The sequence below is a fragment of the Musca autumnalis genome, unplaced genomic scaffold, assembly GCF_047663935.1.
Source record: "Musca autumnalis isolate F117 unplaced genomic scaffold, ASM4766393v1 scaffold_2, whole genome shotgun sequence".
NCBI classification, from domain to species: domain Eukaryota; kingdom Metazoa; phylum Arthropoda; class Insecta; order Diptera; family Muscidae; genus Musca; species Musca autumnalis.
In genome coordinates this window covers 88,715,475-88,734,411 of record NW_027411755.1, presented here as the reverse complement: position 1 = coordinate 88,734,411, position 18,937 = coordinate 88,715,475, and the positions used below count along the sequence as shown (strand labels likewise).

Sequence of the window (18,937 nt, the reverse complement as noted above, 5' to 3'; positions counted from 1 at the left end):
ATATGGTCTGATACAATCCTTGGACATCAGTTGAACCAGAAATGTACAATGATCCGAAACTTTTCGCCCCTATAGTGACGGTAATGATCATAATACAAAAACGACATTGTTCACGGTACAAATTTCATGCTTTTTTGGTAGTGTTTATATTTTGATGCTATGGAAGCTTTGGGAGCAGGTTTGTAACAGAATATTTCACATTTCTGGTTCAACTAATGTCCAAGGATTGTATCAGACCATATTAAAAGGCAATTCAGGGCCTTCTGTATGTAATTTGCGCAAAGAATTCTGCGTCATCTATTAACTTCCAGCGAAATCCGAGGAAAAACGTGTATTATCGACGTCCAGGAAGGTATATTATGCACAAGAACAACGTCAACGCTTTCTAGGGTCTCAATATTTGCCATCCGACAATAATTTTGTGAGTTTTTTAAAGTACAATACCTTAAAACGCAAAGAATTAAGCAAGGGTCAGCTTTGATGAGGAATACATGAATTCTGACCTAAAATAACGGCATTTAACCCCCAAAAATTATTTTTGTTTCTCTAAAATATATCTTGGACACCCAGAGACGTTCGCTGAAACAATAAAATGTACAAATTTTGCTGCTAATTCCATAAATTCTACGGTAATACACAGATTTCCTTGGGTGTATGTAAACTTTTGTCCCCATCATTTTTTGGTTTTTGTAAAATTTACCGTTATTTGTATTATGGATTATACTTTTGTTGTTTCAAATATTGTTTATTAGTGAGAAGAAATAAAACTGCATACTTGGAATCATGGTATAAGTAAAGAGGTAGATTTAAATGAAAAAAAATCTATAGAACCCTTGTTTTTCTTGAATTCCTAAAACTTCAAAATAAAAGCAACAAGTGGGTTTGTTTACAATGCATTTTTTGAGCATTTTATAAAAAACGCGAAAAATGAATGAGGCGTTAAATTTTCTCCACATAATCGAGTTGTGAATATGATAAACTGATTGTTTCCATGCAAATCTCACCAATTTCTTCCATACAAATGATTTAAAAACAAATTTAAAAATCATTGAATTCGATTGTTTTTAAAATTGTTTGGCATATTATTCAAACACCACACACACATACACAGTTTGTTTATATTGTTTTGAAGTTTTAGGCATACTCGAATGAAAAAAATTAAATTTACATAAAGCTTTGGCTAACCTTTCTTATTAAACCATGCTTGGAATTTCATAAAAATCATTACTTATCATAAAACCCGAGATTTATGGGGTGTATGTAAACTTTTGTCCCTGTCTGTATATAACCTCAATTATTTCCTGATGTACTTCTTCTCTCGTTAATCACACATAACATCACCATAACTTGTAACAGAAACTGCATTCCTACTTATTTTTTATATTCATTTAATGTTACGTCTGGTAGGTATTTTGCGAAATCAATAGTTTCAGATGTCCGTGTAAACGAATTTTATTTATATCAAGCAACAAAACTTATACGCTTTCATTTAGTGGAAACTAACATAGTTGAATTTACTCTTCATATTTTACAAGTGGCAACAATTTTTTGTACTTGACACCCAGGTGGCGCTGCAGTCGCTTATCAAAATGTCTGCTCACACGTGTTTTGAGTGCGCCTGCTTTCATTTAAGATTTTCAACGAAAGCGCGTGGACCTGTGATTTTTGTTCGTCCACGGCACGTATTAGAAAATAATTATTGAATTAGAGTATTAAATAAAACATAAATTGTGCTGGTGTAATTGCAACAAAGTTTAAGTATGTTTGTTTTATACGAAACCCCGGCGGGTTACGCCATATTCAAACTGTTGGATGAGAAAAAGGTGCAAGAAGTGGATAACCTCTATTTGGAGTTCCAGACGCCAGAAAAAGCAAACAAATTGTTGAAACTAAAACATTTTGAGAAATTTAATGACACGACAGAAGCGTTGGCAGCAGCTACGGCTGCCGTAGAAGGCAAAGTGTCTAAACCATTGAAAAAAACTCTTAAGAAATTGTTGAACGATGAAGTGCAGGAATCGTTGTTGGTGGCTGATGCAAAATTGGGCAATGCCATCAAAGAAAAATTTTCCGTTCAATGTGTATACAATACCGGAGTCCAGGAGTTGATGAGGTGCATACGTCAACAGGCAGATAGTTTGTTGGGCGGATTGCCAAAGAAAGAGATGACCGCCATGGCTTTGGGTTTGGCACACAGCCTGTCGCGTTACAAGTTAAAGTTCTCACCCGATAAGATCGATACAATGATTGTGCAGGCACAATGTTTGCTTGACGACCTTGATAAGGAACTTAACAACTACATGATGAGGGCCAGAGAATGGTACGGTTGGCATTTCCCCGAATTGGGTAAAATCATTACTGACAACATTGCCTTCGTCAAGACCATAAAATTGGTTGGTACAAGGGAAAACATGGCCGCCACTGACTTGTCAGATATTTTACCCGAAGAAGTGGAAGAAAAAGTCAAAGAAGCCGCAGAGATTTCAATGGGAACTGAAATTTCCGAAGAGGATATAATGAACATTCAATGTTTGTGTGATGAAATTTTATCCATCAATGATTATAGATCACATTTATATGATTACCTAAAGACGCGTATGATGGCCATGGCTCCCAATCTAACAGTCCTTGTGGGCGAAACTGTTGGTGCTCGTTTAATTGCTCATGCGGGTTCCTTAATTAACTTGGCAAAGCATCCATCGTCTACAGTTCAAATTTTGGGTGCAGAAAAAGCTTTGTTCCGAGCTCTTAAAACTAAAAAGGATACACCTAAATATGGTTTAATATTCCATGCTCAGTTAGTTGGTCAAGCAAGTTTAAAAAACAAAGGTAAAATGTCACGCTCATTGGCTGCTAAAGCATCGCTGGCAACACGTGTTGATGCTTTTGGTGAGGAGGCTACTTTTGAGCTTGGTGCTAGTCACAAAGTGAAATTGGAAGCTCGCTTAAGACTATTAGAAGAAGGAAACTTACGTAAACTGTCAGGAACTGGAAAGGCCAAAGCTAAATTTGAAAAGTACCAAGCCAAGAGGTTAGTATACAACATTATAATAGTTACATTTGATTATCTGAATTTCTGTGATGATACCCCAAAGGTTTCGCAATCATCTGAACTAATTCCCAATGATGATAAAACCTTGGCTGTCTGAAAAAAACAGAAATTTATCAATCAAATAATGTATTCAAAGATTTATTTACTATCATAAATTATTGTTTGCAGTGAGGTCTTCACTTATCAGCCTGAGGCGGATAGCACCCTGTCTGCTAAAAAACGTAAACATTCGGAATCTGGGGCTGCAGATTTTACAACGCCAGTCAAAGCTCCCAAAGTCTTAGATGAAGCTGAGGAGCCAGCCGAAGAAGCTGAGGAAGCAACAGAGGAAGTTAAATCAGAAAAGAAAAAGAAGAAGAAGAAAAACAAGAACAAGGATCAGGAAGCGCCAGAGGAAACAGAAGTAGTTGTGGAGACACCTACGCCGTCAAAGAAGAAAAAATCCAAAAAAGAAAAAGAGCAATCTGATGATTAGCTAGCTTCCTATATATAAGGTCCTCGTTCAATAGTTTTGTTAGTGATTAAATCTTCTTATAGACTTATGTTTTTATTCACCTACCTTTAGCATTTAAGACTTTCAAGAAGTGAGTTAATTCATTCTGTACATTAGATTAATGTATTTTTTAATTTACATATTACAAAAGAATGAAATGAAATTTATTTATGACAATTTTTATTTATTGGGAACGTTTGACATTGTTTGTCAATGGGTAGTAAGTAATAGCCCGTTTCCACGGTACGTCGTTCGTTCTCTATTCGTTGTTCGACCCATAACTACGAATAAATTACTTATTTCCCCACACAAAATTTTATGAACGAACGACGATTTTTCTACGTTGTTCGATTAGAAATACTCTCCGAACAACGATAAAATATGTCCCATCTCTAACAAATGAGAGAATTTATCGAAAAAATCAATTATGACATGTATAAATTCAAAATTGAAAAATTTGTTGAAAACACAAAAATTTTTAGAAAAAAGGAAAAAGATGAATGAAAATTAATGAACTTAACATTTTATATAGATGCAGAAGGAAAGTGGTTGTGTTTCCTTCTTAATTCCTTACACATTTCTTGTCCATTAGTTCAAAATCGCGTAAAAAATCAGAAACAAAAAGGAAACACATAACTGAAAGTCTGTATACACAAACATTGTTTTGACATGTCTCTCTCTCTTTAATTTTGAAAATAGAAACATATAAAAATATATTGAAAATACAAAATTATTCTGAATTTATGGAAAAAATTGATGAAATGTGTGTAGTTAAATATAGAAGATACATTTGAAGGAAAGTCTATTGTTTTTCCTATTGATTTAATGCATATTTTATGTGTTTTCGGTTCAAATTTTCGTGAAAACAAGGAAACAAAAATTAAGGAAATTTTGTTTATGTTTCTGTTAATTACGAATGGTGTCGTGGAAACGGGTTAATTCGTGTACGTCGTTCGACAGGCGAACAACGTAATTGAAACGCTCGTGTGAACATGACATAAGGCAGGGAAGTACGTAATCTCGGATCCAGCAACAGGTTCTTTCGTACCGGATTGACCCGAAATCATAAAGGTATGCGATGAAAACCGAATCGACTCGATTTGCAGAATCGAAATGGTATATAATTGGAGTGCCTTTGATGATATATATAGTTTTGCTTCGCAAACGCTCCTTGTTAGAGATATACGATTTCGATTTATGGCAAAACGAGTCGAATCGTTTTCCATCACATACCTGATAGTGTTTCGGCCAGCGGCTGTTAACCCAGCATCAAACCTATGTTTCTACGTAGGTTACATGCTGCTACAACAACAACTCAGATCCCTTCATTTACGTGTGCCGATTTTACAATAACTTCTTCCACAAAAAAACTATTCCCAAGTGTTATTTGTTCGCCTGAATATATGATTGATCGCTTCACTATTATATGATAGAGGTTTAGGAGAATATGGCGGAATCCCATTCGTGTAGAAATATTTTCGTGCATTTGCTTTTTCAGATCCAATTCATATACAGGGCAATTTTGAGTACTCCCTCGGATTTTTTCCGGAAAATTAAAAAGGTGAAATTCTTTTATAACACTGTGCAGCAGCGTTTTTGGGGGGTGGAAAATTCCTTTTGGAGATGAAAGCCCTTGGTGGGTATATTAAGAACCGAAAGAGAAATTTTCGTCATAGGTCAAGTTTCTGAGATATCGCGTGATGAACTTTTTGATACCGTAGCGTTGTTTTGAGATTACATCGTGGAATATTTCATCCTTGTAACTCAACTCTTTTCATGTCCTTTTGATCCTTTATTTCTTGAACCGTAGTAAAAGAAGGTTGCTCAGAAGATTTTAGGTACAGTTCTCATTGGCATCTAATCAATATTGTCCCGTTTTCATCTTCCTTTTTGACATTTATTCGCTTTTGGTTCAGAAATAAACTATGTTTTGTTTTTTTCTGTATATTCGCCATTGGTAATTTATTGGTATGTAGACATACCGATTGGTTATTGATCATCTGGGTGCTTCTGAAAGATTAAACACAAATAGCTTTTGTAAAGGCGAAACCTATAACTCTGCGTGTGCGTATAAAAAAACAAAAACAAAATAAATTTATTTCAATTTGAAATACATGTATTTTGTATTTTTGAACGCACACGCAGAGCTATAGGGTTGGCCCTTAATAACAAATTTTCATGGGGATAGATCCGGATATCTCAATTTTTGAACCGGATATTCCGACGCTAAAACCGATTTTTTAACCGGTTTTAAGCAGGGATGCCAACTGTTTCGAGGTAAAAATCGCTACAGCCACATACTCATCATAGGTCTGTAGCGATTTTTACCTTAAAACAGTTGACATTCCTGCTTAAACAGTGGTTTTTGTACGTCAAAAATCACCACAAGTAGCGGGAAAACCACCAAGTTGGCACCCCTGGTTTTAAGTAACCGATTAAACTTACCCCCGTTTACACATGCAAGTGACAGTTCGAAAAATACCAATACACTCACACATATTCATTGCCACACCAACTATCAACCTCACTGCCGATAAAATTTCATTGTCAGTAATCAATGTAAAGGCCTCGTCACATAAGAGGATTTCTGGCTTAATTCATTAAGTTGCATGTTCTTCCGGCTTTAAGTCAAAAGTCAAAGCATACAAAAATTGCGTTTCAGCACACATTCAGACGCGTAGAGTTGCCGCATCTCTGCATTGACTTTTGACTTAAAGCTGGAAGAACATGCAACTTATTTCATGAAATTAGGCGTTCTTAGATCGAATTCCCCACTACAGCATTTCATGATTTTACTCTACTATGGAACTCGGTCTAGAAACGCATAATTTCATGTCAACATTTCAGTGAAATTACTCTAGTGTGGCCCGGGACTTAATGAATTAAGCCAGAAATCCTCTTATGTGACGAGGCCTTAAAGGTGAGAACACAATCAATTGTAGCTTGCTTTGCTTGCTTCAAAAAATGTCAAATTATAAAGGAATACCAAAACCTCGTTGCCAGTCCGCATGCGTTCCCCTCTAGCAGGCTCTGGAATTCCTTTATAATTTGACATTTGGAAAGCACGCAAAGCAAGCAACGATTGATTCTGTTCTGGCCAGTGTATGTAAAAATACTTTAAATAACATTTCCAATCGTTTCGTTTAGTATTTTCCATAGGAACAATACAATACAACTGATCTCGAAAATGTGAATTGATCTACCGAAAACAATGGAGTTTGACATTTTATTACTTTATAAAAGTGAAGCATACAACGCAAAGATACGAAATCTAAAAACCTACAACCAATAAAATCACAAATATGGACGTTACATGCCGACGAACATTCAAAGCATAAACGAAACGAATCAAACGATTAAACACCAACTTAATTTTCCAGAATTACATGCTAATGTTCCTGAATAGACCTCAACACAATACAAAATTACAGGCATGACCAAAGCATGCGCCAACTTCTTCTTAACCTCTAAAGACAGGAAAAGCTCTACATAATAAAGTTTTCTTAACAGAAAATTTACTTTAGAGACAATTGAATTAATATGCTGAGAAAATATTAAACTTCTATTAACTATAACCCCCAACAAGATCAACAAACTCAATGTCTATATTGCTTATCCGAATAGAAACAGACATATCAGGGCTAAATTTAATTGCTTTTTTTCCGACGTATACACATGCAGTTCGAAAAATTGAAGTTTCGACTATAACAGGTATACACAACTGTCTGCAAGTTACTTCAATTTGGAGTAGGCAAAACCCAATGATATATACATATATATATAGTGAGTTCTGTTTGGAGTAGTATAATACCCCACCCCACCCCCCACTCACTCCTTCCTTGAGTAGTTTTAATTCATTTATTTTAAATTAAAAAGAAAAGATTCTGTAATGAGGTGTACAATTAAAAAGTCTTTTTAATCTTAATTATGCACAGTATTTTGTTTGCTTTGGAGTAGTTTAGCATCCCGTCCTTAATATTTTTAAGCTACTATATTTAAGTCATAAAATTTGTTATTTTAACATAAAATGTAGTATAATAAGGTCGGAAGACTGGGCATTAAAACTGAAAAGGCTGGGGGGCGAAAAATTCTTTTTGGCGATGAAAGTCGATGATGTTAATATTACGAACCCGGAAGAACAGTTATGCAATAGGTCAAACTTATGAATACTGTACCAAAAATTGTTTATATTCAGGCATGTCACAGAAACCAATTCCGATCGAAAGTGGAATTGATTCCGTATTTAGCTTCTTCAGAAACCGAAAAACGAAAATTTTTTTTCGGAATGAAACCACTTTTGGTTTTTCAAGTGGAATTGTATTTTTTGCAAACATGCCGCTTTGAAATACTCCAAAAACACTTAAATACAATTAAAATATTGTTTTATTAACAAAATCACATTTAATTTCATATTTTTTATAATTTTATTTAAAAAAATATAACATTTCCATTATTTCTCAATCAACGAAACCAATTATTAACATAGTATTGCCACATAATTTTTTCGTTGTAAATTTGTAAAAACTAAACAGTCTGACATTACGAATGATAAATGATGAAAGAAAACAAAAGAAGATAAAACTCAAACGAAGTATTTTTCAATGTTATAACAACAATGTAACAATAGAAAAATTAAAAATCCAATAAAAATTAACTTTCTTTTCGCACAAAAAAGCATTATTAAAACACAATTGCTCTGTTCCTTTACGTGCCTGAGGTTACCATTTTTAACCAGCAAAGCAAAGCGTTCCTTTACTTTAAAAAGCATACAATTTATATGAGAGCAGTTTACCACTTTTACCATTTTTTGCCACTGTTACCATTTTTAAAAGTAAAGGAACAGACCAAATATTTTCACAGTTTCCACTTCTACAGTTTTTTCTAATCATATGTTTTTGTTTTGTTTCCTTTGATTCCTCTAATGTTGCCATATTTATACTAAATAATATGATTTTCGGAATTCACCAAATCGATCGAAATCTGAAGAAGCTAAAACAAAAACGATCGAAATGAAATTACGGAATTGAAACCATTCCGATCGGAATCTGTGACATGCCTGATTATGGTATTTTACAGTGGTTTTATTTCATTTTCATCTATTATTCGCCTTGGTTTAGTATACACATATTTCTCTTGTAACATATTTTTTTAGTCGTGTTTATATTCACTTTTTTTCTTCATTGCAGTCATTCACGCAGCCGGTCACGCAGTGTATCAAGAGGTCGTCGATCTCATTCGAGATCTGCATCCCGTTCCCGCAGTCGCTCTGTTTCAGGAACTAGAGAGACTTCACGCAAGGCTAGAGAAACATATGGTCGATCTCGAGAAAATGGACGTGAAAATGGAGAATCAGCTTACAGGTACAGTGAAGAAGAACGTAATGGTGGCGCGGCTATTGCAGATTCCCCATCTCCAAAGAGACGTTATGAACACGATTCTCCTTCTCCTAAGCGTATTACTCATTCTAAACGGAGCCGCACAGAATCCTCTCGTAGACACGGTGGAGGAGGTGCTTCGTCAATTTCACGTTCGCGATCAAACTCACACAGAGATTAGCAATTATTGAGCAAAAATCAAGTAGCAGCATATATAAAGTGAAAACATATTATACATACTTCATATAATTTCCTATATTTTCCAAAATCAATTCATTGAACTAACTACACCTTATAAATAGCTGCTAACTAAAGTTTAGAAACTAGGATCTAGATGTTAAATGAATACACACTAAACAAAATCCATAAAGCAAACACCACTGTCGTCTGAAAGTCTCAATATTTTGCTGTGACAGTATTCAATTTTAAAAAGACTACAAATTGCAAAAACATTTTCTTATTTAATTAGATTTTGTATAATTTTTATATAAGATTATTTTTAAACAATTTTATTTAATCATTACATATTATATTTCTGGACAAAGCTGTTTAGTAGTTTTTTTTTTAATTTATTGTCTATTCAAATTAAAACCTTAAAAAACAGCAGCCTAGGCCAAATTAAACTGAATCAAATAATGCATTAAAACACAAATAAAACTGAAATTGAACCTATATACTAGGGCTTATTACCATGATAATGACTATCTTGATTTCTGTGACAGTTGCTTCTATACATTTTACGTACGAAAATCGAGATAGAGCAGTTTCTGACGTTAATAGGTACTAGTATAAAAGTATTCGTATTTTTTATTTTCTTTGTTTTACAGTTGAAATAAATATTTTATTGCAACTGCTTATCAACTGAAATATTTTTAGAACTTCCACAGAAAACGTTAATACATCAATAACGTTTGAAGATATATACATACCGTAATTAGTGGTATTTTTTTAAATTATGTTGATCTCTGGTACATAACATACAACTTTATAGGCAGATTATGCATTGAAACCCGACTCCAGTTGCGTTGCCGACAGCAAATTCCATTTCTGCTTTAAAATTCATTCTTTTTTTTACAATTAACCCCCTGTTTTTGTAATAGATTTTATTCTTCTCACACGAACTGTCAAATTTTGTAGATCGATTTACTCGCCTCAGCGCAAATGTAGAGCTCTGATTTTTAAAAGAGGATTTCTTAACTATATATGGAACGTGTCTACGAAAAATTAGGTCCGTATGTCATCTGGGGGCTGAGCTATGGATGCCTAAATTATTACGAATATAGACGAACGAACCAAAAATAGTTACAAAAACAGGGGGTAAGAGCTGAAAGTTCAAAACACTGATACTTAATGAATTTTACATTTTCTGTCGTTTCACAAATTTTAATTGTACTATTTTCTTTTTTGGCTTCGCATATATGTATAGTTGAGTTGCAATCCATAATCGATACCTTAGAGAACCTGAAATCCATTTTCTTTATAATAAGAATTAAAAAAAAAGAATCAAGAATCATAACAAATTAACAGTGAAATCATATTAAATTTTTCATTATGTAACTAATTAATATTGACAAACCTCAACCCCAAATCGGTACGTCAGTCAAATATAAATATGATGTAATTTTGATTTGATATAAAGTGTAATCATTAAGCATAATTTCTATCAATAAACGTTTAATTAAATATTTTACTTGCATTTTCTTCTAACCCTATGGACTCATTATTACATGTAATTTTTTTTATTACTAGACGGCGGAATTTTATGCAACCCCTATTTTTGGTCCGATTCATGTCAAATTTTGGGACTGGGCATTGCAAAAAATAACACAATCATAAAAAGACGAGGTAAATATGATTGGCAACACTGACATTGTCAAAAAAGAGACGTGTCATTTTGCTGCATTCATGAACGCACACATTGCTTGACTTTTTGTAAAATTCCGTTTTTTCTAATAGTTTCCTACGTATTTTTCCTGTTTCCTTTGCAAATGTCAGTTGGCATAACAGTACTTAAGAAACGTCAATTGGTGTGCAGTCCACTTGGAAAAATTGCACAAATTCGGCAATTGCTGCGCAGTGTGATGTGTCGCGTGACATTTATGAAGTCGCGACGATGTCAATAAAAAGACATGCTGCATTTATGAAGTCGCGACGATGTCAGCCTATGACATATGGTAAATTTCAAATTTCCTTTACAATTACATAGAAAAAAATTAAAAACTTTTTTGGCGAGCACATCCGCCATTTTTGGTACATGGGTTACGAAAAAAATTGTGGTTTCAAATATGTTCGCGTTCACAAAATTGGATGCTGCACTCAAAAGTTATATGCGGTTTTACCCTCTTGTAAAGAAACAAATATTTAAAAATTCCTATTGTGTTGTAATAAGAACATGTATATATGAATCGTTAGCAGCATTTGATATCTATCCGTAGATGCTAAATTTATTTTTATTTTCGCGGAAAATCAAAAAATATTGAAGAAATCTTGGAATAAATTTTATTTATTCTGAATCAGAGTCCAAAAAATTTCTAAAAAAAATAATTTAAAAATACGTGCAGAATCTAGACAACGCGTAGAAAAATGTGAGACCAAAATTATAAAGATCACGTTTATAACTTGCATATTACAGCAACAACAAAGAACGGAAACTTATTTTTGGAAATTATTTCAAAAATATTTTTTGGTTAAATACGAAAAATTTGAAAAATAAATGTTGGGAGTTATTCTATTATTTCGCTAAATTTCGATCCAAATCCTGAAGTATTTTGCTTAAACTTCTACGAGAAAAGTAATTAGTCATCGTGATAGTATATTTACTTTCTGTGATAAGCAATAGAAATAAGAAGTAGAGAGTAATATTGAAATTACAATCAAAGAAAAAACATAGAAGTTAAAAACCGTATAATTCGCGAATTGGTTTAAATCGGTTGAGGTGCATGCGCTTTTCGGATACAGGGAGTCCATGTCTATCAATATACATGGATTGTCCCATGTTTCATTCAGCGGCCAAAGTGTGCCATCAGTTGCACCTTACTATTCAAAAAACCTTCAAGTGGGCAAAAATTACGCGATGGTGCATATAATTATAAGGTGCATCCGATTTCAATGGCCGCCCATTAAAAATACGTCAATATAAATTATTTTAGACAGATTCATCAAGAACTGCGGATATGCCACCGCATTCTATTTTGGGATAAATAGGGATATTAGTTCATTTAGACTAGCCATAAATCCTCGACTGGATTTAATAAATCCAGTACAAATCTCATTGCATTTAGATATAAATTTTGGAGGATATAAATGGCAGTCAGCTGATTTTTCTTCATAGCACAATTACCAAGGTAGATGCATTAGCCCATCTGAACGAATTTGAAAAGTCAAAAGAATTTTTTGTAAATAGAATTCGTCTCAAAAAACATACGTCAAATTACAAATTTATTGTTTAATACTGAAAATGTTAGCACATTATGCTACTAATGCTAACTAGGCGTTTACACCAGACAATTTGTCTTCAAATACAACTCTGATTTACTAACACATATATATATATTTGTCTTTTGTCTCCCAGCTGTCCATCATTTTTTCACAGACAGTCGGGTTAACAAATTTTTGACATTTTCGTAAAAAAGAAGTGATATGATAATTGAAATGTGTTGAAAACAAAAGAACATGAACAAAAACAAAATATGTGAACGGAAAACGAGAAGAAATCGATGATTTTCATTCATAATTTTACAACAGTTTTTGCAGTTGTCTGGACGCCTACGTCACACAGGCAAGTTTTGGTATTTTGACAATCAATACATGAAGTCAACTGTCCTGTCATTTGTAAACGCAGGGTAAGTAAAGAGCGAATAAAGAATTATTTTATCGCAGTTTGCCCATCTAAAATAAATAAACGAATTATTTTATCGTTTAGACATCATAAATATTAGTCTTGGTTGATTAAAATCAACTTTGTACATCAAAACAAATTTAATTTCTCCGCCTTGTTTACAAATTTTTACATTTAAAATTATTTTTAGTGTAGCAATTCACCGATGCATCTACCTTGTTTCTTGTGCCAGCTTGCAACTTTTTGTATTTTCTAGCAACATGTTGCAAAAAACAGAGTTGTATACGAGGATTTATGCCAGATTTAAAACAAATCCACTCAATAGGAGGATTTATTTTTGTATGGGAAATCTGGTAGATTTTGGCTGGTTTTAGCAAATAAAACCTGATAATGGGCTAAATCCGGCTAATGGTGTCATATCTAAATGGCATATATTACTCCTGAATCTTTGTAATTTGTGACACACCTTTTTGGCAAATAATATAATCGCGTATAAAGGATTACATTTATGCCAAAATTATCAAAGAAAATCGCGGTTCAATTCGCGGAATTGTCAAAATATATTTTTGCAGATTTTCCTACTTTCAAGGTATCTATATCCGGCGTTTTAGTGGATGGATTCGACCGCGGAAGAGCTCATTAGATCCGGCACGAAAAAAACTAAAATCACGCAGGGTTCAGGGGTACCTGTACGACAGTTGTAAATTTTAAAGCCAAAAAATAGGTTTTTTCAGAAAATTTTCGCCTTTGGACTCCTATTACTAGGAAGCTGTACGGAGCACACTCATGAGATATACATCGAACGACGTGGAATCGCGAGTTCTACAATCCTATAAACTAGTTTGGATTATTATCTAGTTGCACCCACTATTTATAAGAAAAATTCGAAAAACCCAGTTTTCAAAACTTCAAAATGTCAGCATCGATTTTAGGGGGATGCAGTGTATATATCGAAAAGTCATACATTAGAACCATGTTGCCCAAGGGGTATTCTTCAATTCTTTCTTTGAGCTTATGTCTGAATTTTCCGTGGTTTGACCAGAAATCAAGAAAAAACACAAAAAAAACTTGTAAACTTCAACACATTTTTACCCATTTTTTAATATTACCGCCAACGCAGCTTCCACGAAAATTATTTGTTATGGTCCATATTATGAGATCGTGGTTAAAACACTTCAATTAATATAAATATATTAATATTTTATAAAATATATTAACAGTTCGCGACTTATTAAATGGTGAACCTCAACTTCAACGATTGAAAAACATTTTTGAATATTACCATATGCGTTTTATATACATATTATCTTATGCAACAAATATTTCAATAATAGGTACAATAATGTGTACTCGTTTTCTGTTTAAAATTCTCTTCAGACAAGTCAATAAAATAGAGAAATGTAGAAACACAGCCACAACCTTCAAAATACCGAAAATCCGGGGGTACCGTTCTATGGGGGCTATATGAAGACGTGGACCTATACCGACAAATTTCAGGTGGAAAGTTTTATACCCTCAACGAATACAAAATGCCAAATTTCAGTAATTTCGGTGCAATATTGAGGCCACAACCTTCAAAATACCGAAAATCGGGAGGTACCATTCTATGGGGGCTATATGAAGACGTGAACCTATGCCGACAAATTTCAGGTGGAATGTTTTATACCCCAAACGAAGACTAAATTATATACCAATTTTCAGTCATTTCGGTGGGATATTGAGGCTACAACTTTCAAAATACCGAATATCGGTAGGTACCGTTCTATGGGGGGGGCTATATGAAGACGTGGACCTATGCAGACAGAACTCAGCTGTAAAGTTGAATACCCCTAACGAAGACTTAATACCAAATTTCAGCCATTTCCTTGAATATGTTTTTGCATGTCGTCACCATAAATGCCGGAAGACGTAACCCACAGGAGAAGAAAAAAACGTTATAAAATTAAAACTGTTTTATGGAATATTAATCTTATGAAGGCGAGTATATAAAAAACGAATTTCGGTTACGTCTTCCGGCATTTATGTTTGGTTTACATTCGGCGTCTTTTCGTGATTTCGAAGGCGTTTCGTGATTTCGCGCGGAATCATGCAAAATTTATCATGATTTCGCATACAAAAATGAAATCATCTTATTTCGTGATTTCAGCGAAATCAACATCGAAATCACAGTACACATGATATACAACCTTGCTTTTGCCTTAAAAAGTACCAAAAGTTGCAACACTTTTCACGTATCACAATAAACAAGGTAGATGTGAGAATTGCTGGAACAAAATATGTTAATATCAAAATTTGTAAACAACGTGAAAAAATATTAAATTACATTGTTACAATGCTATTTTTCATTGTGTTCCCGTACTTTTTTTAATGGTAATGTTAGAAAATAGACCGAATTGTCAAAAATTGCTTCCCCATACAAATTTCTTAAAAAATACGGGAACGAAAAAATGACGGAAATTGCAAAAACTCCAGCAAAAATGCCAAAATCAGCGTATCAGCCATCGTGTCCAGATTCCAAAATTCCAAAAAAAATTTTTATAGCAGAGAACAGGAGAAGAGCCTTTTATTCAAAATCAAGTGCAAGTCTTGCTAGATTTCGGAGTACTGGAACGCATTTCTAGCACTAAACGGGGAAAATACTGCAAGTAGTAATATTTTGCAGTTTCTGAACACAACTTTTATGTATCAAAATTTATTATTGTAATGTCTCAACGATAAAATCATTTTTTAGTTTTATAGTATTATAAACAATTAATACGATATATAGATAATTTTACGATCATTTTCGAAATATAAGCAGTAAAGTTCTATATTGTCGTAAATTTTTGATGATTAATTCAATTTACAACAACTTTTTTCGAAAATTCATGTTCGATCAGCTGCGCATTTGCATCTACCTTGATTATTGTGATATGCTTGAAATCAACAAAAAAATAAGTGTAAACACCGGGGTGTATTTCAGGATTTCGTGAAATCCAGTGGATTTTAGAGCGCAAGTGTAAACTTGGCATTATGGTGACGATATGCTCATTTTATGCAGATATGTACAAATATGCACGATATGCCAAAAAGTCTGGGCCTAATTCGTTTTATTTGGTAATAAAACGAGTTTCTATCTAATGATTTTCTCTGCGACCATTTCCATATTTTCCATTGGCTCTGAACATACATTAGATGAAGAACCACACTTGTCTCGATTTATCTTCCACATTCAGTAAAGAGCGCGACGATAAAATCCGAAATATCAAAACTAGTGTCCTTTTTAGAATCGGTACCAAACACCTTCATTTGCGGCGACTTCAACGCCAGGCACTCAATTTATGGCGACACCTTCGTCTCACAAAGAGGTAAAATCATTAAAGAGATCTTTGAAATGTCCAATTTTCGTTGTATAAACGATGGCAGTTGCACGTTCAAAAAACGCATCACCGACCCACGAGGTTCAGTACTCGACTTATCGTTTACAAACTCCCTCATACCGTTATCATGGAAAGCTCTCAATATTACCATCGGCGGTAGTCATCACTTACCTATAGTTATAAATATTAACTCCATCAACAACACCGGTAAAAAATTCCTAGCAAAGAAAAAACTTCTAAAAAGACTTAGCAATATAAACATTAAAAATAATTTTGAGGATATAAGCAACGCAATTCACTCAGAAATCAAGAAATCAACATATACCATCAAAAACAATGCAAGCCCCAAAGACTGGTGGGACCCATATGTAGAAAAACAATATAGACTTAAAATAGCAGCACAAAAAAGATTTGACCTACTTAGCAACGACACAAACGCGAAAATGTTAATCGATGCCATTAAAAACTTCAGAAATGCAACCAAATATGCAAGGAAACATTCCTTTAAGTGTAGAATAGAAACACTTAACAAACAACCCAGTTCCAAAGCTCTTTTCCAAATCGTTCGCGGCTGTAAAAACAGCCAATCAACAAATTGCAAAAACATGTGGCAATCAGATAACAACAAGAAATTTCTGCTTCATCTCAGGGACCAAGTCCCCCACAACAATGCTTTATCATTTACACGCAGCGACGTAAGTGCACCAATTGATTTTTCATATGAGGAGTTCTTATCTGTTATTAAACAAAAGAAAAAACCGTCGGCAGCAGGTATAGACGGCATCACCTATGAAATGGTAAACCACTTATCTGACAGTGCAAAGCTCAATCTGTTTCAAGCTATGAACGAGTCATGGAAGAAATGTAATATACAAGAAAATTGGCGTAAAATTAAAATCATCCCAATACCAAAACGAGGTAAGGATTTAGAAATGTATACGAATTTCAGGCCTATTTCCCTCATACCAGTTTTTCTCAAAATTATAAACCTTATGGTAAAAGATCGTTTACAAAAATTCCTTGATGAAAGAGACATTCTTCCACAAAACACCTATGCATATAGGAAACACAGATCTGCATCAACGTGTATAAACCAACTACTTTTTACTATAAATCACCACAAAGAAAAAGGAGAAAAGGTTATTATTCTATCACTGGATATTGAAAAAGCATATGACTGTGTAAACATAGAACTGCTTAAAAAAATTCTATATGAGATTGATACGCCACAAGACATAAATGACTGGATTATTAATTTCTTAAGCAAACGAATACTTGTAATGGGCAACGATCAGTTAGAAATATTCAATGGGCTACCTCAAGGAAGCTGCTTGAGCCCCACCCTCTTTAACATCTACACGCTTGGTCTACATGGTATCACAAACTCAAACACATACTTGTTCCAATTCGCAGATGACTTCATCATCGTATCGGCTCATAAAGATTTTGATTCGGCAAACTGTAATCTCCAGCTCAAAGCAAATAGCTTCCACAATCTTTTAACACGTTTAAATCTAAAATACAACACTGACAAGACAGTCGTAATGTATGTTGCAAAAGGGCCAAGAAAAGTACCGTCTATCAGACTACAAGGCAAAACAATCTCTCATGTCAAAATGATAAAATTTTTAGGAAGACATATAAAAAATAGTCTATCATTAAAAGAACACTACGATGAAGTCATGAAGTCATGCACTCCAACCCTCAACGCATTAAAAATGGTCAACAGTACCAAACATGGTCTTTTTCCAAACATATCCATCAACCTAACAAAATCGTTAGTTATATCAAAAACAGAATACTCTATTTCCTCAATGGCTCACATGCCTACATACTTAAACAGAAAACTTACATCCTTTCAAAACCAGCTACTAAGAAGAAATCTTGGTCTCACTCCTTCAACACCCGTGCATAACATTTACGCATTATCACTTATGCTTCCTCCTCGCCAAAGAAGCCAATACCTTGCTGCAAAGGAACTTATAAAATCCAAAATCTACAATAGAAACTACTACAATTATGTAGCTACCTACCCAACAAATAAGTCAAGCTTTGGTACAATTTACAATAAATTCAAACACATTCTTGATAAAATAGTAATCAATCAGACTGAATATCCAAACGATAAAGTCATATTTATATTAGATCTCTTCAAAACCACAAAAAACTCTGAGTCAAATGAATTCTTCAGAGCAATCACTCAAGAAAAAGTCAAGGAGCTCCAATGCTCTGGATACTCCATCTGGGCCACAGATGCCTCAGTGACAGACAGCAGTACAGGGTGTGCGGCCTGTAATATTTCCACAAACCAAAACTTTGTCTTCAGAATACATTCCAAAACGTCGTCTCTTACAGGAGAGCTTCACGCCATCAACAAGGCCATAGATATAATTTTAGAAGATAATATTAAAAAGGCAACTATTATCACGGATAGCAAAAATGCTTGTCAAATCCTGCAACGTAACACAACAAACAACTATCTCGTAAACAACATTATTGGAAAAATCAACAAGTCTAACATCAATTCACTTATTATTATCTGGACACCATCACACATTGGTATCCCTGCAAATGAAAGGGCTGACTTCTTCGCGAAACAGGCGGCACAAGTTGGAGCAACAATCCAAACTGATATAGCTGTAAAAGATGCGTATGCGCTAATATATCAACACTTGTGGGAAGAATGGGTAACAGAATACAGAGAGATTTCGACAACCAAAGGCACACACTTTTTCCAATTTTTTCCAACACCTCCCAAAAAACACTGGTACATTGGCTCAAAAATGTCTCCTCATGACATTAAGTTAATAAATCGGCTCC

General features: G+C 34.1%; 2 protein-coding genes and 1 non-coding gene across 3 annotated transcripts in view; all 3 read left to right on the top strand.

Annotated features, from left to right (window-relative positions):
• The window catches only part of x16 (x16 splicing factor), a 28,287-nt gene extending 17,682 nt beyond the window's left edge, over window positions 1-10,605 (top strand). Inside the window, exon 3 of the mRNA XM_073968215.1 lies at window positions 8,732-10,605. Coding sequence (XP_073824316.1) covers window positions 8,732-9,101 — 370 coding nt within the window. The 3' untranslated portion in view covers window positions 9,102-10,605. The remainder of the gene's footprint in view (window positions 1-8,731) is intronic.
• nop5 (nop5 ribonucleoprotein) lies at window positions 1,579-3,712 on the top strand. Its single transcript, XM_073968189.1, has 2 exons — window positions 1,579-3,031; window positions 3,221-3,712. The coding sequence occupies exons 1-2, from the start codon at window positions 1,761-1,763 to the stop codon at window positions 3,525-3,527; spliced, it is 1,578 nt and encodes a 525-aa protein (XP_073824290.1). The 5' UTR covers window positions 1,579-1,760; the 3' UTR covers window positions 3,528-3,712.
• Window positions 3,074-3,153, top strand: LOC141396008 (small nucleolar RNA SNORD53/SNORD92). The gene has a single exon (XR_012411104.1). It is a non-coding gene; the product is annotated as a small nucleolar RNA SNORD53/SNORD92 (small nucleolar RNA).
• Window positions 10,606-18,937: the final 8,332 nt, after the last annotated feature.